General features: G+C 39.5%; 1 protein-coding gene across 3 annotated transcripts in view; it reads right to left on the bottom strand.

Annotated features, from left to right (window-relative positions):
• The window catches only part of MAP2K5 (mitogen-activated protein kinase kinase 5), a 238,893-nt gene that overhangs the window by 90,405 nt on the left and 125,188 nt on the right, over positions 1-23,300 (bottom strand). For all 3 annotated transcript variants that reach the window (XM_081134329.1, XM_081134330.1, XM_081134331.1), the window contains exons 14-16: positions 17,753-17,826; positions 16,738-16,788; positions 6,948-7,019 (exon numbers count right to left, since the gene is read on the bottom strand). In XM_081134329.1, the coding sequence (XP_080990455.1) occupies positions 6,948-7,019; positions 16,738-16,788; positions 17,753-17,826 (197 nt within the window). The remainder of the gene's footprint in view (positions 1-6,947; positions 7,020-16,737; positions 16,789-17,752; positions 17,827-23,300) is intronic.

The raw sequence follows: 23,300 nt of genomic DNA, 5'->3' as shown, positions 1-23,300 counted from the left end.
CATGCCACTTTGTTAATACTTTATTTTCATTTTGCATAGCTTTATGTGTTTGTTAATGCAGAAGATCACACTTCATTTTTTTGGTATCTAATGGGTCTTATCTGGCATCCATTAAACAATAATTGTGATGGCAAAATTAAAAAAAATTGAGACGTGTTTACAGCTTTTAACATGTCCATAAGACAAGGTAGTTATAGCCAACTATTTGTACTTTTTATGCTAAATTTTCCTTGGGAAAAAGTCTATTATAGATATCTACAAACAATTAAAAAACTTACTATTCCCCCCAAAAAAACCTTTCTCTGGGCCTAAGTATTGATATAAGTCATTTAGAAAAAAAGTTAAGTTTTGTTTTTGCTGTAGGAATACTAAGAGGAGGGCAATCTCAAATGACATATAACTATTTCTCACGTTATAAAATTAAAATGAAAATATTTTCTTTGGTGATTTTCTCTCCTCTGCTTTCTCTCTTCTCTCTTCCTGAAATTTCTGTTTTTCCTATGTGAGACTTCCTGACCTAGGTCCCTCATTTTCGTTTCTCTCTGTGTTGTTCTGAAAGTTCCTTTGCAGCCTGTTCTCATTCCCTGGATACAATATTTTCTCTTACTTCTTGGAGAATATTCTAGTAATTCATGTGAATTTGTCTCCCCAAGGCCCCCCAAGTTCTTTTCTTTCTTTTAGTTATATAGATCTCTGTTCTCACCTTAAAGGTCGTCCTCAAATACCCCGCTAAGAGTAAGGCACTAGAAATCTGACTGGAAACACTGTGCTCACAGGTGGAGCCTGCAGACTGAGGTAACATGATCGAGCTGGGCTGTTTCCTTGGGGAACTCCCAATGTCTGGATCTTTAAGACTTCTTGGTCAGATTTCCCTACAGAAAGTCTTTTCCAATCTCCTGCCTGAAAGGTATTCTTGGCTGCCAGTGTCCCAGGAACAGAGTATGCTAAGAAGGCTGGGAGGTCTCAACATTTAAAACCCAAACTTTCACTCAGTGTGTCCATACTCAGTAATGGGGGCAGTCTTCTACACGGTGCCAGGTATCACTTATTTATTCTCTCCAAAAAAACCCCTCTACCCAGTATTGTGTTAGGGTGGGGAGGGGCAACTGTCTGCCATGATGATGATGAATTAGGGAAGAGTCTGTGGGTCAAACAGAGTAACTGCTTTTCAAGCAGATTTAAAATAATTCTCTTCTCTTTGGTCCCTCATCCCTCCTAGGTCCAGATACCTGGCACCACCAATTCCTGAGCCTTCCGGGTGTTCTACAGTACATCAGGGGGCCTCTTACTTTCTTTACTGCTGGCTTAGGACTTCGCGTTCTCTACTCTGCTCACTTGTTTACTGTTGTCCATCTGCTTCCCCACATCCAAAATTTGGTTGCTCTTGCCTCTTTTGCCTTTTGCATTGTCTTTATGATATTATGCCTTTAAAAATTCCTTTATGGTTATTTTTATTGGAGTTTGAGGTGAGGATGGAAGCTAAAGCATGCATTCCATGCTTTCACCAAATTAACAGCCTTTTTGAACCAAATATAAACACTTCAAAAGGCAATGCCTTTTAAAGAGGGGGATAATGGCTTAATATTCTCATTGTGATCTTTGTCCAGCAGCTCTGAAGTAGAGCTTCCACCTGAAGATGATGAAACAGGCCCGGAGAGATGAAATGACTTACCTAAGGATCTATAGTTTATGCTGGCGAGGTGGTGTTTGACTCTAGGTCTGACACTATGGCAGACAGAAAGCCCTTCTTACATGCAAAACACTTGTGATCTACTCAGCAAACATTTACGAGCACTCATGTTAAAAGCTCCAAACTTTAAACTCTGATCTTTATTTTCAGAAACTGCTTTAAAACCATTATGAAGTATGAAAAAAACTGCACCTCAAAGAATTCTTATATACCCACTAGGGCTGTGGAATTGTGCTAGAGAGTACAGGAAATTTTGAGAGAATCCATCTGAGTCTTATCGTAAGGAACTATGAGGAAATTATGATACAAAGTGGAAAATCCATGCCACAATAAAGACGTAGATGAAAGTCAGAAGACATTACTTTCAGCTGCAGAGATCAGAGTTGGACTCACGAAGAATGGGTATTTAAATCTTGAGATGGCCCGGCCGGGCATGGCTCAGCGGTTGAGCATCGACCTGGGATCCAGGCGATCGGGGTTCGATTCCCGGTCAGGGCACATGCCCGGGTTGCGGGCTCAATCAATGACTCTCTCATCATTAATGTTCCTATCTCTGTCTCTCCCTCTCCTTTCCTCTCTCTGAAATCAATAAAGATATATTAAAAAAAATAAAATAAATCTTGAGATGAAGAAAAATGATATTCCATGTAGAGTGAACAGCACAGTAGTCGTTCCATGGGTTTATTTTTAACTTGGTAAAGGAAATTCTAAAACTCGCAAGAAAAACTCTTTGTTAAAACAACTAAACCACAGAAATCTTAAGAAGATGGCGCTGCTTTGATGACAGTGACCTTGTGTGGCGCTGTATGTCTTCGCCTATCTAGAGACATTTTGCTAAGCCAGGGACCTTGCTTTCATCATTTAACACATCATTCAAACCACTTCAATGAAACAGTGATCATGCTGAAGAGGGGTCTCAGAGGACTAGATGACACTCCAATTAACCAAGCACTTCGAGCCGGATTGTTCTATTTCTTGGACTCCAGAGACCAGCAGAGAGAGGAGGCAAACAAAGGAAAAAAGAGCGAGGACCCAAGTGAAAAGAGCAAAATGCATGTGCTAAAGAGGGGGTTTCAGTGTGACTCCTGCAGAAAAGCCTGCCAGGAGATATTCACCACCAGTCTTACAGGACTTATAATAACCCACCAGAGAGAACGACAAAGCAGAGCGTGGACTGGCAGGGCACACTCAGTGAGAACGAGGACATTACAGGACTGGCCGGGCGCCTCTGTAAATGTATATGCGTCGTCCCGGGTGCTGCAGGTGCAAGGCTAGAGAAGGGTGTATGTTGACTTATTTTTTTGATCTAAGAAGGGCCAATTAAAAATCCAGCTTTTGCAGATATGACTGTTTTTCTCCCGCCTACAGATTTGTGTTGTGACTCAAATGACATGAAAATATACATAGAGAAACTAATTAGTGAACAACAACAGTGGGACTCTCTCCATGAGGAGAGAGAAGCAATGAGCTGCCCGTGAAATTAAAAAATTGTGCCCTAAAATGTTTTAGGTACTCCCAACCCTTAAGGATTAAATAAAATCATCAAACCTGGTAAAACAAAGTCCTCAGCATGTACCAAACTCATTTTCATTTTAAAGTTTAGCTCTGAAATCTTGAATAGCAACCAGCAGGGGGAACAGACCCAGTCAACTGAATCATCTGAGCTTTCTAGGTGAGTCGAAGAACTATTCTGGGGGTAGGATTAATCCTCCCAGTTTGTCCTAGTTCAGGAATCTTGAACCCTTTCTAGTGGGTCTTGCTGCTTCTTTCTTTTGCATTTTCCTCACCAATTCCTGTCACAAAGGTTCAAGGAACAGGTGCAAATCCACCCGCGTTCTTTACCCCGGTACCAAGTGAGACCACCAAACCCCATTTACGGCAATGACCTTTGTTTGGTTCCATAACTAATCCACCCAAGGAGAACTACAACACATTTAAAGATGAGTTGAAAACCATAAGCCAAAAACACAGAAAGGGCCCAAATTCATACCAGCTAGTAAAACTGCCATGCTCTAGTCAAGCTGAATCATCCCATTTTTCCCTTCTTAAGGGTAATTTCTGTCTTTATATTACTTCTGCCAACTTCGTATACTGCATACAGCTGACAAGATTCTGGAAGAGACCCACTGTATCCCTCGAACACAGGGGATACTGAGCTGAGGACACAGGGGCAGTTCGGTCCCGAGATAAAAGATAGTCTGATATTAAAGATTCTTTGCTTAAGGCACCAATGTACCTGTCTATGGCTTTTTAAATGGCACATTTTGGCAGCATGTAGCATCATCTTTTATGAAAGAGTGTGGCGAGAGGCCTTGTTATGACTCCCCATGGGGACAGTGACAGCACATTAACAAGGGAAGGGGCAGGATGAGGCAGGCGAGCAGGGGTGAACCTCGTTATGTCAGGAGTTTAAAACCTTCTGATTCCTGCATCACCAAACCTCAGGGATGGGTCAAGAGCTTATGGAATTGCGGGGGTTGGGGCTGGGGTTGGTAGGTGGAGGGAGAAAACTAGTTCCCATTTTGCCTCTCTCTGGTTCTTGTTTAATTTCAGGGAAATTCCTTTGCTCAGTCTCCTGTGTTTTTATCCCGTTTGTTTCTTTACCCCTACCCCAGGAGGAATGAACTGACTGACTCAAAGCCCTTGGAAGAAGGTATCTATACAGAGGAGTGGAACAGCCTACCTGACACCTGCCTGTTTTGACAAGTGAGCTCTGCCTAAGGGCTTAGAGATCCACCTCAGAGTGCACTGGGGTGGGCAGGGCCTCCTCCAGTTCTCCCCTCTTTATAAGCCAGTGTCAGACTCACTCCAAGACCAACCCAGCTCGGCTGTCAACTCCTTTGAGAACCGCCTCACCGCCCACCCTCTGTGACTCAGGGTCCCTCATAAACATGTTCCCGAGGACCTCGTCACACTGCTCTGGGTGTTAGGTGGCTGTCTTCTCTATCAGAGGCAGGCTTCTGTCAGCTTTGCATGCCCCACTCTCCAAGGCCTTGCACACGATTAGTGCTAAAATAATAATTATTGAATGAATGAGTTTCTATTCTTCAGAGCCCGAACACAGAAAGGAAACCTTGTTTTGAAAAGTGAGGATAAACAGAAGAGAAGCGAAGATTCTTAGAAGAGGTTAACTATGTTTCTGAACACAATCTGTCACTCAGAATTTTAAAATGCTGTTGAGATTCACACTTCTATCTGTAGTGATTTTAAACAAGATTTATCATGTCTATTCCAAGTGTACTGTGGTGAAAGCAGAATCTTGACCTTCAAGTGCTTCTTTTGGATTAACTTCCCAAATTCTTCAGGTCATGCTCTCATCTCATCTGCCCCTAAAGAACCTTGGAGCTCTCTTCATCAGTGGACTGTCCGCAATTACTCATATATGGACTCAAAACCTCCCACTCCCTTTAACTATCACATATTTTTCATTACCATGTACCCTGAATAAATTTGGCATAAAAAAAACAGGACTTATCACCACTGAAAAATTATATATTTAGTTATCATTCTGTTTTCTTTCTCCTTGCACCTCACCCCTCACCAAATGTAACCCCATGAGAGTCGAGACTGGAGTGTCCTTTCACCACTACATCCCTATTGCCTATTAGCAGGCATAGCAGGACCTCAATATGTGAATGAAACAATAAATGTGGAAGGAATGAATGGGCAATATTTATGAATGCTCTATATCTAAAAGCTATTAGTTATGCTCTCTCACAGCATTGTTGTGCCTTTGCAAATTATGCCATGTTAGGGTACACAACCACTAAGTCATACAACCCTAGAGTTGTTGCAGCAAGTTAAAGAGAGACAACAGCAGACTGTTCAGAGTCATCAAATGTTAGTTTGGAAAGGGGCTTAGAGATCATTATAGATGAAGAAGCTGAGGTCCAAAGTGAGGCTCGCACAAGCCACCTAGAAAACCAGTAGCAAAGCTAGAACTGCAATCTAGGTCTTTCATACTCAATCTAGGATTCTTATCTCTACACCACACAATTCACAAATGTTCTACATGCTATCTGGTCATTTATTGAATACACTCAATGACAATAACTTAAAGAGAAATTATATAACAGCAAGGCCTGAGCCCCACAAATCAAAAGCACTAGTTTCTCTCCTGAAACAGGCGAATTTAACAATCCCTTCAGGATTCTGTTGGGAGATGCAGTTTTGAGCGCCTGTCCACCATTATGGCTAACCAATAAGCTGATGCACACACAGTGAATTTCCAATTAGATTACCTTTTATGAAGAAGCAGAAGAATACGGTTTAATAAACACTGAATACTCCATTTTTGCTTTCTTTCCATAGTGCAGGTGAATTGAGTCTGAAGATACTTCCTTAGAAATTGAGTTGCATTCATGCATTACAAAAATCACAGAAAAATTACTTCACCAAAAAAAGGTGATAAAAGCATGAATGCAACTCTATCCATGATCTTACTTAAGGAGTCCTTTATACTTTAAGAAAAGCCCTCCTTTATCTGAATCCGTGTATGTGAGAAACAATTTTTGAAACAAGAGTATCTAGATGTTCTAATATAAATCCTATGCATTTCCTTATAGGTCAAGTGTCATGGTAGAAAAACCTTAGCACAGAGTTCTAGTGGGGCTACAGGTAGCCCACTAAGATAAAGTCCATTCTAAATATAGCTATAAAGAGAAAACACATTAAATGTGTTAAATACATACCCCTTATCCTCCCCCAGACCACATTATACCCAGTCCCCCAATATGTGATATGACTACATTGGAACAGGTGGCTTTTTTCTTTCTAAACAAACTTATAGAACTTGTACATCCAAATGAGTCGGGCTGTGCTCTTTAAAGTAATCACCTTTGGAAGTTATACGTGCATTCTACGCAGGCTACCATCACACAGGATTTTCCTGAACTCTCTCTTTTAGAACGCAGGTTCTCCAGATTTGCGTGTAGAAGGATCACCCAGGGAATATGTTAATCATGCACACTCTTAGAGATATGGACTTAATTGGTCTTGGATGGAGTTTGGGAAGCTGTATTTTTAAGCATTCTAGGTTAACTTTTATATAGGTGATCTCTGAAAAACAGCACTTTAGAATAGTTGGTTCACAAGCCATGCAAAGCTATCAAAATAATGACTTTAAATGCTGTGTACACAGACGTATACATAACACACTGGAGATTTTTATTTTCAAAATCTTCATTCTTCCAGATAGAATATATTACTACAGATACATCTATTTATAAGAAACATCTATTTATAAGAAACAACATACCTCCATGAATGAGATTCCTAAGCTCCAGACATCAGAATGGATTCCATACTGCTCCCCTGAAATTCTTTCAGGCTGTAAGAAAACAGAAGGGAGCTTGTGAGCTGATGTAAGCTACTCCAGGAATCATATACACTAACACCAGCTCAGCTAAGGCAGGGAGGGAGCAACTTTTGCATAGCACTTTATGAAGAAAAAAGCAATTTTTATATGCATGTGTGTATTATGTAGATAACATATGGAAATTATATAGATTATATATAATTACAATCTCATTGAATCCTCACAAAATAGTCCCTGTGAGGAAAACTTCATCTCTATTTTACAGGTGAAGAAAATGCAGATCCAGATGAGTGAAACCATTTAGGTAAAGTCCTAAGTTGCATTCCACATATGAGTGAGATCATGTGGTACTTCTCTTTCTCTGACTGGATTATTTTGCTTCACATAATACTCTCCAGTTCCCTCCATGCTGTCCTAAAGGGTAAGAGATCCTTCTTTTTCACAGTTGCATACTATTCAATGGTGTAAATGTACCACAGCTTTTTTATCCACTCCTCTACTGATGGGCACTTGGGCTGCTTAAAATAGATCCAGAGACATAGAAGCATGGAACAGACTGAGGGATCTGTGGGGAGAGATTAATCAAAGAACCTATATGTTTATATGCATAACCCATGGACACAGACATTGGTATGGGGAAGGCCTGGGGGTAGGGTGGATGCAGGGTGGAAGGGGTCAATGGGGGGAAAAAGGGGACATCTGTAATACTTTCAACAATAAAGATAAATTAAAAAAAAAGGTTAATCTGTTTATGAGTTAAAAAACAAACAAACAAAACAAAGTCCTAAGGTGCGTGCGAAATAAACTGAGACTTGAACCCAGGTCCTCTCCCTCCAAATCTAGTGGGCTTAGTCGTGGAGTGACAAATTGCACATTATATGTTATCAATTATTTGCATTTTGAGAGATGGGTCAGGACCACTAGAAATTCTTTCATTTAAAATTTTTGATCTTTTTGTTTGGAAGTACTTTCAAACTTCAGGAAAGTTGAACGCTTAAGATGAGTACAAAGATCACTCAAATTTCCTTTGCCCAGATTCACCTATTCAACATTTTATTCTATGTATCAGGGTTTCTGTTGATATGAACGAAGGAACAGTTTGAAAGGTCCACCTGGGACTATAGGTCCTCCATTCAAGATGTGTAGCAAATACCTGGTTTAGAAAGCCAGTGCATGCACAGACTCTACTTCAAAAGAATGAGTTCATACTGAAGTGGGTGCTGCCTGCCTGGTCTCTGTGTGTGTCCAGGATTTGGCATTCAGTCAGGTACTTCAGAGGTCTTTTGAATGAACAGAGGAACAAATGAGTAAGTCTCACAGAGGAGGAATGGTTGCTGAAGGTTCCAGAGCTAAGGAGGGCAGGGCTAGGATCACACCCATGTATCTTAGCCCCCAAGACAGCATCACATTCTCTGTACCATCCCTGCAGTTTCAGGCAGCCACCAGTCATCCTTCAAGAGATCCCTACAAGTTCTTAAGAGTAACTGCAGTCAGGGTCAGCCTGGCCCACTGAATTTGGAGGAAGTGGGCACCCACCACTCACCAGCAGGAGATACACCAGGATGACGTGGGCCAGTGCTCTGAGATGTGTTGGCACAGTCCTACGTCTTGAGGAATTGGCTTAGCAGGGACCCAGAACTTTGTAACTGCCTTCCCACTCTCACCTACCAGGCTACCTCAATGCACTCACTGCCTTCTCCGGGGACCAGTTTCCATAAAATTACATAAAGCCCTGCCCTGAGGTAGTAAGATGGATTGTCTTATTTCCCTTCCTTTATTTATTTCTTTAATTTGTAAAACCCCCTTCCTACCAAGAATAATTCTTCCCAAGGGCCAAGTATCATGTGACCATTTCTCCCAGCTGCTAATAGACATGGTCATTCCAATCCCCTAATACTTTTTCTTTTATGTTCTAATCCCCCACACCATCATTTCTCAAGTTTCCTGTTCATACATGAATGAGCCCACTATCCAATTCTTGCTAGTTCAATAGGTACTAGGATGTATTCATATGGAACTGGCCAGCTAGTTACAGGAGTAATACCACTATCTTCATCATCATCATCATCAACATCAACAGTATCATTGTGCATTTATTAAAGAATTTCCATGTGCCAGGCAGTGTTTTAAGTGCTTCTCATACATGCCTTATTTCAGATTCATAAATACCCATATTGGATTGGTACTATTATCATCCTCATTTAACAGGTGAGAAAAGTGGGGCACAGAGTAGTTTAGTTTGCAGCCACTATATAAGGATAGTAATAGCTATCATTTAATGACCACCTAGTATGTGCCAGACACTGAGCTAAACACTTTGCATACTCTATACTTCATAACAATTTGTAAAGATAGAAATATTGCCCTTATTTTACAGAAGTGAAAACTAAGGCTTAGTAAGATTAAGTGACTTGCCAAGGTCTAGAGCTATGGATTAGCATTAAGTGTATTGTTCAGGAATACAGCCAGAATTCAAACCCAGGGATGTTCTTTCCAGTGTGTCAAACAGCCCCCAGAACTAGGAGTCAGAAAAGCCACACACTAGCCTGATCTAGTCGGTATCTCTCAGAATGCAGTCTTCAGACCAGCCATCACAGAACTGCCCGAGGTGCTTATTACAAATGAACCTTCCGAATCTGAATCTCTGGGGTGGCTCTGGGGATCTTCATTTCACAAAATAATTTCTCTGGGTGATTCTTTGGTACACTCAGCTGCAGTCACTAAATATTTTCATGTTCCCTGCAGAGGCAATGACCTACCTTCCTCTTCTCTGCTTAGTAAATGTTTCTCTTACAGGCTCTATTCAAGGGCCACCTTTTTTTGGTGAAAACTTCCTCTGCTCCTCAGGGAGGATTACAAATTCCTGCCTCTGTACTTCATTAAACAGTTGTTTATAACTTTAATACTAATCTGTTGCACTGTGTTGTAACCATCCATTTGCTAGTCTGTTTCTCTTAAGAGGCAAAGAGAGTGTCGTATTCACCTCATATCTAGTATCACGCCTGGCACACAGCTGGTGCGCAACCAACGTGTTCTGACCGAAGGCATGCGATACATGCTCACGGCACATTTGGTTTTAGGCATGAACTAATTATTACGCTCCCTGGAGGGTTCTGCTAACATAACTTCCCCACATATTGCCATTCATGGCCATCAAGAAGTTGTAGCAAAACAGGAAAATCCTAAAATCCTATAGAATTGTTAAAGAAATAACCAAATACTGCCTTCCTCCTGTTTCTTCTTCCTCTCCTTCCTTCGTTCCACTAGTAGACAGTTATCAACATATAGTACTTCATGCAGAGTACCGACAAAGCAAATAAAAGTGAAACCCACATACAAAATATTTTGGCAGGACCAAAAATAATATTAAATACATTCATAATATTTGCCCACTGAACTGCCAAACAAATGCAAACTGCTGGCTGAAAATAAAGCATAGAAAAATTATATTAAAAAAGAAAATCTAGGACCTGGCTGGTGTGGTTCAGTTGGTTGGAGTGTCGTCTGTGCACCAAAAGGTTGTGGGTCTGATTCCCTGTCAGGGCACATACCTAGGCTGCAGGTTCAATCCCTGGTCAGTGTGCATGTGGGAGGCAACTGATGGATGTTTCTCTCTCCCATTGATGTTTCTCTCTCTCTCTTTCTCTTTCTCTTTCTCTTTCTCTTTCTCTTTCTCTTTCTCTCCCTTCCTCTCTCTCAAATCAATAAAAACATATCCTCAGGTGAGGGTTGAAAAAAAAAAAGAAAAAATAGAAAAAGTGATAATGGTCACAGATATCAGGTGGCAAATAAGAGAACTCTTTAAGGATAAGATTCTGACAACTTCTCATTGGAGACATTATTCTTACAATAAGCTAACAAAACAAGATTACCGTTAAGTATGAATGATCAGCACAATCAGCTCTTCGGGTCTATCCTAGAGAATTCGTAGAGTGGATAGGAACTGGGCAATGCACCAAGGTTCCTAAAACTGACACAGGCACAAGATAAGCCCTAATATGTTCTGGATTTATGAAGCCAGGACTTGATGGCCTGAGGCTGGAAAATTCAAAGCTGTTCTCATACTTGAAGCCAAGGTGGCCTGCTCTGTCCTCTCCCCTTTAAAGCAAAACAAACCCAACCGCCAGGTACCACACTACTGATAAAAGAGCTGTGATGGACATTTTGTAGTTAAAAAGCCAAAGCTGGGTTATGTTCTGACATGACAGCTGTCACCACTGTGGATAGCTAAGTAATAGGAAAAACACAACTCTCATCTGAACTGCCTTTGTACTGAAGTTTAAGTGCAGGGGTGAAAAAATCCTGGTTCGTTCTTACTAATAACAGTAAGGAATGGTAGTGAGGTTAAAAGCAGAGTTTATAGAGGATCTTAAAGGGCAGTGGCTCCAAGCTGGTAGGCATACTCCACTCCTTCCAGCTACCCTCTGTGACTTGGCATTTATCCATGACCCATATTTAGTTAATTCCTTCCAGAATTGTCTCTACAACACAATACCCTAGGGTTTACTTGCCAAAAGCAGGAAGATACCAAGGTACAATACCATAGACTGACTGGCACGAATTTGCACCCTGGGTATTTGTATGTGTGGCCTGAGTTGGAAAAGAAGCTTCATGCTTAGAACTTGGTTTGAGGTGGGCACACCTGTCTTAGGCCTCTGAGAACCTCTTCAGTATTTTTTTTCCAAGAGCAAACCCTAGCAATTAGTCAAAGAACAGGCACACAAGGGAAGAAAGCAACATGAAGAAGAAACAGCAGGAGCAGCAGGCAGCAGAAATAGCTACACAGACTTCAGATCACAAATTAAAAGTGACATCGTAGATTTGAGAAAGCTCCAAACAAAACAATTAGATTAAAATTTAAAACTTACTGTTAGGTAGCACATTAGACATAGCAGAAGAGAGAATTAGTGAACTGAAAGACAGATTGAGTGAGAGCAGTCTAACTTTTTTAACCAGTGTGCCCTGCCACCCACACAGGGATCTTGTCAACTTAAAAAAAAAAAATCCCCATAGTTTGATACATATTTTGATTACATTCTAACCTAAAGTATTTGTGCATACTTTCTTAATTTTCTGAGTAGCCTAACAGAACAGAAATTCCTGTATCAGAAGTCTATGGCCACAACTTTCTCCCTTTTCCTTTTTCTGCTCTGACATTCTGCTTTCTCCTCTTGCGGGATTCCATCTGAAAATTGTCCTCAGAGTTCCCCATCATCTTTTTAGCTCTTCAGTACATTTGAGATGGCTTAAAAAATTATTTTAACTAGCATTTCCAGCAGAAGAGTTGGTCCAAATAACCAAACCAGCTAATACCAGAAACTAGACGCTGGTATCCTCATTAAATCTTGACTCGCATTACTTGCCAACTCAGGTCCTGGGCTGGTTAAAGTTACTTCGCCTTTAGTTTCCTCATCCTCAAAATGACAGCCATAATAATAAGTATACCTCATGGGGTTGTGTGAAGATTAAATGACTCCATGTGATGTGCCTGATTCAGTTCTTGTCACGTGGGAATGCTCAGTAAATGTTAGCCTCCTTCCAATAATCACCACTGCCATTACCACCATGGCATGAGCATGGCCAATTGAGCTGGATCGTGTAATGTGTATAGGTTTTATTTGGGTAAAGATAATTTCTAAGGATAGGAATAGCCTGGGTAGAAAAAATGTTCAGGAGATTAAAAAAGTCATTTAGATTGACTTTCTGATACAAAGGAACAAGTATTTGGGTAAGACTTCCCCCGCAAACATTCGGTTATTCATAAAAACAATGTCAAACTTTCATGTGATTTAAAAATTACAATAAGCAAATCATAGTGACTGAACAGTGGGTTGAAGTTTTAGGGACTTCTATCTTTAAAACAGAGCCACATTTTTAGTAATCAGAATTCATAAGAAATGGTTTAATTTAATATAAGCCACCAAAGCCTTCTGGATCCCTTTTGTAATCCTTCTGAATGAAATCCTTTCAAAATGCAGTTGAAAATCTTTCTTACTTTGGATTAAAATGTCTGTGGAACCTAATCATCGGCCTCTTAAAATGTAACGTGTCCTTGAACACACTTCACTCTCCAGGACTCAGTCTCACCAGTCAATGGAGAGGTTGTATCAGATGACTTTTCAAGTCTCCTACATAGTCCACTGCTTAATATGCCCACAATTTGTTACTGTGTTTTTTAAAATGCCTTAGGATCTTAGAAGAGCCTCCCTGTCTTTTTCCTAAGTATCATTTTCCTGTACCTTATACTTCAGGCCTTAGGAGAATGAAGTAAGATTGTTCACACATGCAAGACTATTTATTTATTTTCTTTTCAATATTTGAGCAGCCTAGCTAAGTGTATCTGAGTAATTTGGGGGGTCATTATACTGTATAATGAAAGTAAGATACTTAATATAAAAAAATGGTTTGCTTATAATTAGTGAACAAGTCATATTTGAAATACAGTTTTTACGAATTCATTCATTTAGCACTGTATGAGGGACTGAATATAATGAGCAGAATAAATCGTGCCCCTGTGAACTTCATATTCTAGATTTGGAGTAACACAAATAATTTAGATATATGGTGAGAGGCACAACAGTAAAGAATTTAGTCTCTAGAGTCTAATTGCTTAAGTCTGAATCCTGACTCTGCCACTTAATAGTTGGATGAAGTTGGGTAAGTCACTTAATTTCTCTATCCCTTGGTTTCTTCATATGTAAAATGAGAATATTACCTACATCATAGGGTTGTTGTGGGGATTTAAATAGTTAATATATGTAGGAGTTTATGAGTAACTGGCACATAGTTTAATTTTTAGCTATTGTTATTATCACTATAGAAGTATGTATGACTATAAGGTGAGGGCAATGGATATAAAATGCGGGTATTATATCAGATGACCTCTGATTATATATTCCCAGAATTTATTATCGTCCTTTACCTCTTCACCTTCTATTTCTGAGTCGCTGCTCATCTTTCCACAGGGATCCCTTTCTTCTTAGTGCCCTTTTCACAGACAGCTTGACTCATCAAATTCTACATTGTATGCCTTCTTATTCTTTAAATGATGTTTGGTACAGCCTAAGTCTTTCCTATATCACACATAATGTGGCCGTATATAATCCCGTGTTCCTGTTCTGCCCATGTCTTACGTGGATTACAGAGTGGTTCCACTGTACCTAAAAGCACAGAAGGTGCTTAATAAATACTGGTTGATCAATTGAAGGTACTCAGTTTCAGATACAGTTTTCACTGGCATAGATCAGAGGTTGGCAAATTTTTTCTGTAAAGGGCCAGATACTAAGTATTTGTCACTCTGTGGGCCATATGGTCGCTGCTGCAACTGTCACAACTATTCCACTCTGCCACTGTAGTGCTAAAGCTGCCACAGACAGTATGTAAACAAGTGGGTATGACCATATTTCAATAAAACTTTCTTTTTTTACTTTGATTTTTAATTTAGAAACACTTACTGATTCATAAGAAGTTAAATATATAGCTAATAGAGGTTTTGTGCACCCTTCACCCAGTTCCCCCCAATGGTAGTATTATATATAATACAATATCATGGCCAGGAAATTGATGCTGGTACAGTTCACAGTTTATTCAGATTTCACTAGTCTTACATGTACTCATTTGTGTGTGTGTCTGCATAGTACTGTGTACCTTTAAAATCTTCTTTACAGAAACAGGCAATAAGCTGAATTTGGCCTGAGAGCTGTATGCAGTTCACTGACACTTGGAAGAGATCCTCATGTAGAACTCAAAGTTACAAAATAGACCAGCTAAAATGAGAATCAACGGTGGTTTAAAAAAAAAGCCTAGCCCTTCTCCCTTATGAGGCTGTCAACAGAGAGAAGGCAGGGATAAACACCCAGAACAGAATACTCAAAGTTATTTCTCTCTTCCCCCTCTCCACCTCTGCTCTCACAGCAGTCAGGAAAGGATGTGGCCAACGAGGGCCTGCTGAATTGCGCGAAGCTTACTATCAGGCTATCACTTGTCGCTTCCTAGGTTTCTTAAGCTTTTTACAGCTTGAACTAAAAAGTTGATGACTAAATTCACTCACCCAAGAAGCAAAGCAATTTTAGCTGTGCCAACCTGAGCTAACGTTTGGTAATTTTAATCCTCACACTTCAATTAACAGATGGACGCATCACATTCATCCATAAACAAAAAGGAAGAAAGTAATTTCTTTAATGTACACCTGGGAAAGACAAGTGTGATCTGGATTTGCACATTCGAACATAATGCGACTTAATTATTAGAGCAATTTAAAGCTACTAAGAACATGATGGGTAGTTGAGAAGTTGCTTCATTTATAGTTGTGTGTTTTTTTAAATCAGTGTTCCATATTCTTTCAAGGACTGAAATTGTGGCATTTGCAGCGTTTTGTTAATTATAAAGGCGGCTCACCAATTTCAGCTAACCTGGCAGAGCCAGGAGGTTAATATATATATTTTTCACATTACCTAGAAAAATAAGAATCAATGAATTTTCTTTAAAAACAAAACAAAATGAAAATTAACTATCCTGGTATCTCAATTAAAAAAATGCTCAGGCCCGGCTGGGCGTGGCTCAGTGGTTGAGCGTCGACCTAGGATCCAGGCGATTGGGGTTCGATTCCCGGTCAGGGCACATGCCCCGGTTGCGGGCTTGATCAATGACTCTCTCATCATTGATGTTTCTATCTCTCTCTCCCTCTCCTTTCCTCTCTCTGAAATCAATAAAGATATATTTAAAATAAATAAATAAATAAGTAAATGCTCAGTACTGTTCTGAGAAAAGGTTCGGGGTTCCATCCATATTAAGATCTTTTTATCAAGACAATATATGAACAAAGACTACTGAGAATAAAATCTAGGGTTCTGTCCATACTAACATCGTTTAACTTTATGATATGTAGATAAAGATTACTAGAAATGGAATGAACTATCTGAATAAATCTAAAACCCTCAATAAAGAAACTAGCATTAAGATGTTAAAACAAAACTTTGCTCCAAAAATGATATTCGATAAACTTCCTGCTTGTCTCTCCCAACCTGCAAACTCTTGAAGTGACTGTGGAAACCAATGAACAAAAGCATTTTTATGGACACATATATAAACTTCCCTTCTTGAAAGGTAGGAAAAAGAAAAAGGTCAAAGCCAAATCCACATCAGTCTTTGAAACAGTTCTATGCTTCTACTTTTTATTCTTGGTAAATTTATTTCTGTGTAACTAAATAAGTAATCTTACAATAGGCATGAACCCAACAAGTAAACAATACAGATGTACAAGGTCTAAAGAGAACTGCCTGCTAAACCCTTACATTCAGAGATCCATAAGTAATAGTTGGCCACATCAATAATTTAATTTTGATCAGATGACAAAGCATGTTTGTATTCCTGGAAAAAGACAACCAATCCTATTGGCTGGCAATTTGGTATACTTGAGGGTTAATTAAATAAGCAATGTGGCAAAGTAGCCAATATGCTATAAGGTGTAATTTTTCTATTGGATTAAACTTCAAAACTCAGCAATTTCACACTTGAGCCAACCAGTTAAGTCAACAAAGTCAGCTAAGTTGGTACCTCCTATATAAATCCTAATGTCTTTTAGAAAGGTTTAAAAATCGAATCATGACTGAATTGACTTTGCAACTTATGATCTGTTAGGCTAAAGCTGTGGAATTAATTCAAGAATTATACATTACCAAGTACATAAAGGCGTTGGTTTTAAATGTTATTTTTGCATAAGTTTACTTACTGCCATATAAGCATTTGTTCCAACATACGTCTTGGCTATAGAATTCACCAGCTATGAGACAAAACAGTCTGTTAGAACAATATAAAGATAATGTGGAAATAAAATGGGCAATTATTCCTCATTTAACCTACAATCATCATTTCTATAAATCAACTAAAAATTATGTAAAAGGGAACAAATTTATCTACAAAGGCATTAAAAATGGTTAAATCTCTTTTTTCTTTTGAATGTGATTTCCATTTAAACAAGTACAGCATTACAGTTTACAGCAGATAACCTTAAACAATTCACTTAAGCAGAATGCTTATCGCTTTAGTACCCCAAACCCGCCTGATATAAAAAGTCAATTTGAAGTAGAATTTGAATACACTCATTTTTTAGTCAAATGGCTCAAGATGTGAATGAAGCTCCATGCATTACTAGAATGAAAGGAACACTAAATACGCTGGAGGGATAACAGACTTTGACAACTCATAATACAACGATGACCTTCGCTTTGGTCTCCATGTTTAGCTGGGAGTAAAGGTGGCTGCAATTCAAATCAACATCACAGCACGCTCATGGGTCACTATCACCGGGGTTCTCAGGGGAGGCCCAAAATGGAAATTAATTAAAATTTGTGCTGCACATTGTAATGGCCCTCCACCATTGTTGCTCCCAATATTAATTTTTATTGTGGGCCAGTTGGGCTCCCCAGGCACAGCTCCCACTCTGCCCTCCCTTTTGTCTGGCCAAAACGCTTTCATATCAAAGCTGCATATCAATGAAGTTTGCTATTCGTAAGTAGTAATTACAATATCAGCAGTTTTTACTGTCATTAAACAATGAACAATCATATTCTGATGAAGGAAACTCGCTCGGAGATTAAAAATGAATAACACACTCCCAGCCGAGGAGAAAAAGCAGAGTTCTGTTTGTCTAGCGGCTAGGCAACTCTTCAGTCCAGAGAGGAGGCGGGAAATAAAAAGTGCATGTTGCAGAGAGGAAAGCAGATGGGGAGGGAAAAGAGACCTACCTGAGTGCTAACTCCAAAATCACACAGCTTGACCTGCCCTCTGGTGTTTACTAGCATATTGGAGGGCTTCACATCTAAAAGGGATGAGAAAAGTCCATATAACTAATTCTATAAACAGTGCTTGTTCTAAAAAGAGGGCACACACACCGTACTGTACTGCAGAAACGACCTCTGTTCAACCTGAAATTCTGATCACAGGTTTGACGCACGGCACTTCAGCTGGAGGCAAATGATTGTGAGGTCCTAACTCCTCCACTGCCAACATTTCTGGTTTCTACAGAAGCAAGGGCTGATTTCAAGTGAAAGTCAAAAACCTTGGCTTCCAACAACAGTAAATACACCCATCATCCTATCCCCAGCCTTTTAGGAAAAGCAGGTAGATAAGACATTGTAATCTTGCAAAGAATTTGCACAAAAGGGCTTACTTCGCTCTCAGTATGAAACTATTTACTCCCATTTGATGAACAATAAGGCCAAAGGGAAGCCAACAAGGAAAAGAATTCGTATGTTGCTGGTAACAGGTCAGAGCTGAACAAAAAATGAAAAACTATATGCAGTATTGCTTTTTTCTGGTTTTATGTGACAAATGCTCCGTCCGATGACACTCAGAAACCAATCTAACAGATGCATGTGTGTGCCTGTGTGCACTTATCAGTCTTTGTTTCATTTAGCCTTCTCTTTCCTTACATAATTTTTGACTGCTGTTATAGTTAACAAAAGAACTGACATAGCTTTTGCCAAGGCAGTCAGTTGCTAAATAACGACACAAAGGGTTTCTGTGAAGCATCGTCAGTGACAACAATGAGCCTTTTCAGGAATTCAGGGAGCCCACAAAAATCATCCAAGCAGGACAAGAGCACACTGCTTCTGACGGTACAGAACTGCACCTGCTTCAACCTTCCATCTTCTATGGCAAAAGTGGTCAGGAACAGGCAACTTGTTATATTTAATATAGCATATAATTTTAACGACCCCAAAACTGAACATGGGACTCATCATCTTTAATATAACACTTATTAAAAAAATCTATAAATGAGTTAATCTCCTCCTGCTCCTACCCTGCATTAGGGTACCCCAACAAAGTATCCTGCCAAGAGTAGGCAGCTACTTAATTCAGACTTCAAGTTCAAACTCTGCAATTAACAATGACTCAACCCTACCTACTATGTGACAGGCAATAGGCTAGGTACTTTCTCATGCACCAGCTATTTAGAGTTGCCTGACTGACACTACAATGTAAATTCCACGAAGGCAGGGACTTTGTCTTTTTTATTCACTATTCTATTCCCAGCACCTAGAAGGGTGCCAGGCATAGAGTAAAGGCTTATTAAGTATTTGTTGAATGGAGGAGAAAATAAAGGAATGGAAACCATGAACACACGGTACGATTTCCTGATGATTCTGCTTCAGTGATCAGACGGTAGCTGTAGAACACGTTTCTGGAGCATGCCCTTCAGATGACACACATTGCCTACTTCCTTTGAGGGGGAGGGTGTGTCTCTCTGAATACAAGTTGGTAGCCTATGCAGGTGTAAGCTCTTTTACTGCCTGTCCTTCTGCCTTTAGTCTCCCCAATTTCAGTATAAATCTTACACCATCAACATATTAAACACTACATCATTTCTCTCTTGAGGAGGAAATTAAATATTCTCTGGCACTCTCCCCCCAACCAAAATGTGAATGCCTTAAGAACAGGGTGATACCTTCAAATGTGCCCCAGTATTTAGCACAATACAAATAAATCAGAGAGAGCCACAGGAGACACTCAACATTTGCTGAATTGAAAGAAATGTTAGCCTGGTCTTTTTTTCCAAACCTAATTCTCATTACAGGTCCTCAGCTTTGAGTATTTTTCTTTGGATAATTTGCTCTTTTATATATCGATACCCTTAAGCCACTCTTAAGCTACCACATCAGATGGAGACAGTAAATGAACAAATATGTTAAGCTCCTGGAAGGAGCTGTCTGTAAATCATGAGATATGCTAAAATTAACAAACCTTTAGCTTTAATCAGACACATATTTGACTTAAGTGGATCAACAGAAAGAGAAAGAATAAAACCATAAAGCTGCTAGATTATACTGTAAAAGGCAAAGTGTAAATAAGAAATTTACTGGATTTTTCAGCTCTCCAACATCTTGTTTAACATACATGTATGACTTACACACATTCACTTCTCAGCCTAGTTTTCATGAATACTTTATGTATGAAAGTAGTAGTCACCCAGTTATCCTCAAACCAACCTTTGTATTCCGGCTAAACCATTAATCATTGTCTCAAGAAAACATCCCCAAACCCCATCACTAAGCCTCTGTTCATTCTACGTGTCCTGTTCCACCCCTCAGTCTTCATTCCAGGTTTAGAAACCCTTCCTCAACATTTTCTGACTAAAGCCTGCCCATTCCTCAACTCAGGTGCCCTGCCTCCCTGTTGCCCTAACTACTCAGGTCATCAAAATCACTGCTCCTTTGAACTGTGAAAGCATTTACTATTTACTGTCTGTACCATTTGTTTGAAACTGAGCACATGACATTTTTATTTTACTAGTAGCTACTTAACCATATTTACTGTTATAAGTATCACCTCCCCAAGTAATAATTTCACAGGTAGGAATATGCTTTATATGTCTTTGTATATATCCCTTCCAAGCACAGTATCTTGCTCACTAGTGGATGGTCTTTTAAACAATATGCTAAATTTGCAATATTAAGTATCCCCCTCCCCACCAACATCTTGAGACATCATTTGAACATAATAACAGACACCTTTAAACAAAACCAAAGGATTCAGAGGAGGAGAAAAGAACTGGGCTTTAGTTCTTTTGGGGCTCTGCCGCAAACTTGGCATGTGATGGTTTAGTATCCATCTCGGTAGGGAGATAAGAGCCATGTGTCAATCTTAAAAAACTATGAGGATTAGATGAGATAATGTATAAAAATTGCTTTTTAAACTCTCTAATAGTCTATAATTTTAAGGCATTATTTTCTACTGGTAATCAACCAAGCTACAAAAGTGGTATATTTCATTATATTTAGAAAATTATTTCTATTGTTATTGTAGCAAAGTTAAAGCTCTATTTAGTAAAATACTAGCTAGATGAAAGCAATTTACAAAGCCCAGTATGAATTATAAAACCAATTTACTGTTTATGAGGAGGCATTTTGGCCAGACCGTATACACTCAGGCCTCAACAAGGCTACTAACTTGTCTCCCTATTTTTATGTTTGTTCTGCTATCATCTGTGTTGAACACAGCGGCTAATAATCTTTTCAAAACTTAAATCAGATGCCACTCCTCTCCCAACTCAATGCAAAATGCAAAGTCGTCATCATAATGTCTAAGGCCTTCTCTGAGCTGGCTACCTTGTGCTCTACTACCTTGTGCTCTCACCTTCCTGATTCCTCTCTGTGTCGGTTATGTTTTATCTCATTTGCCAGGCAGGCTCCTGCTTTGTGGCTCCATATCCCTGGAATACTCCACTCCCATGTATATGCATAGCTTGCTCCTTCACTCCTTTTAGGTTTCTGCTCAAATGTTACCTTCCCCAGCCACCCAGCATGAACAGCAGAACCTTCCCACCCCAAATACTTCTTTTCTCTCCCCCATTTCGATGTTCTTAACATTTAGCAGCAGCATCAGCACACTATACTATCTGCGTAAGTCAGTCTGTTGCCTCACAATGCTCCCCTCTTGAAGGGAAGCTCCATGAATGCAGAGACTTGATCTGTTTTGTTCTCTACTGTCTCTAGAATGATGCCTGGTGCAGACAAGAAACAAGATTTGTTGAGCAAATGGTGAATGAACAAATATCTACTAAACAGGTGGGCAAACATGCTCATCCAGAGAAGCATGAATTTGTCTGGAGGAGGAGCTGAATCTTTTCCATACTTAATGGCATATACTAATGAATAAATTTCACTACTAATGAATACATTTCCAAATGTTATTTTTCATTCTGAGAAGAATCCACAGATGCTGCGGAGAGAAACATGAGTAAGACCCTGCCTGTTCTTCAGGAGAGTACAGGCCAAGGTATATTCTCTGACCAAAAATACTGCATATGAGATATTTCAGTATAACAATACTGCTTTTATATACTCTAAATGGGATTTTCTTCCTGAACAATTAGCACACTTCATAACAGACAATGAGAATTATGTACATAAATACCTCTGAAGGCTGGCTGTGCATTAAAAAAACAGACAACTTTTGGGGTTCCACCACAGATCGACTAAATCAGAAACCAATTGCAGACAGCCTGGTCTTCAGGACAGTATTTAGAAAAGAGCAATATAACCTGATGAATTTCCCTTTGATTTAACTGCTAGAAAGTTCAGACTATCTGAAGAAAATTTATTCTCTTGCTTTCCTTTAATTTAAAAAAATGAACTGTATTCATTTTAAAAGATGAATTTTATTGCAATCATTTTGCATGCACAATTTGATGAGTCTGACAAGTGCACACCACAATCAAGACATGAAACATTTCTATCACCCCCCCAAAGTTCCCTGGGCCCCTTTACCACTCTGACCTCTGGCAACCACTGATTGGTTTTTGTTATAGGTTAGTTTTGCCTTTTCTACATATATTATGCACTTGATAATAGGTTGTTATAAGTTTTTCTTTAAAAAGTCTGGACTAGGGTTTGGATGGTATACCTCTGTCAATATTTAAAGTGGGAGTCTTGCAAGTGGTAGAATTGGGTCTTGTTTTTAATTTTTAATCCTCACCTGAGGATATTTTTTCCATTGCTTTTCAGAGAGAGTGGAGGGAAGAGAGAACGAGAAAGAAAGAAAGAGAGAGAGAGAGGGAGAAAGAAACATCGATGTGAGAGAGATACATCAATTGGGGCCTGCAACCGAGGTATGTGGCCTTGGCTGGGAATTGAACCCAAGACCCTTTGGTGCACAGGCCGATGCTCTAACCACTGCGAACACTGGCCAGGGCTTTTTTTTTTTTTTTTTGAGAGAAAGAGAGAAAGGAAGGGGGGGGGGAGAGAGAGAGAAACATCAATGTGGTTGTCTCCCATACTTGCCCTGACCAAGGATCAAACCCTCAACCTACATATGTGCCCTGACCAGAAATCAAACCACAGACCTTTTGGTGTGCTGATGACATTCTAACCAACTGAGCCACCTGGCCAGGGTAGGTCTCACTTTTTAAATTGGTTTGACAATTTGTACTTTTAATTGGAGTATATAGATCCTTTAATAATTGATATGGTTAAGTTAAATTCTACATCTTACTATTTGAAAAAAAGAACATTTCCTTTTTTGTTCCTTTCTTCTTTTTGGGTAGCTGGGCTCTTTTTGGTATTCCACTGATCTTTATTATTGGTTTCTAAGCCAGAGGTTGGCAAACTTTTTCTGTAAAGGACCGTATTTTAGGCTTTGAGGGGTATATTGTTGTAACTATTCAATTTTGTCACTGTGATGCAAAAGCAATCATGGAAAATGTGTAAATGAGTGGATGTGGCTGTGTTCCAACAAAACTTTATGAAAACAGGCAGTAAGACAAATTTGGTCTGTGTGCTAAAGTTTGCCAGC

Source organism: Miniopterus schreibersii (genome assembly GCF_964146895.1).
Source record: "Miniopterus schreibersii genome assembly, chromosome: 1".
Classification (NCBI taxonomy): domain Eukaryota; kingdom Metazoa; phylum Chordata; class Mammalia; order Chiroptera; family Miniopteridae; genus Miniopterus; species Miniopterus schreibersii.
Note: the sequence above shows the minus strand (reverse complement) of the source record. Positions and strands in the feature narration are given on the sequence as shown.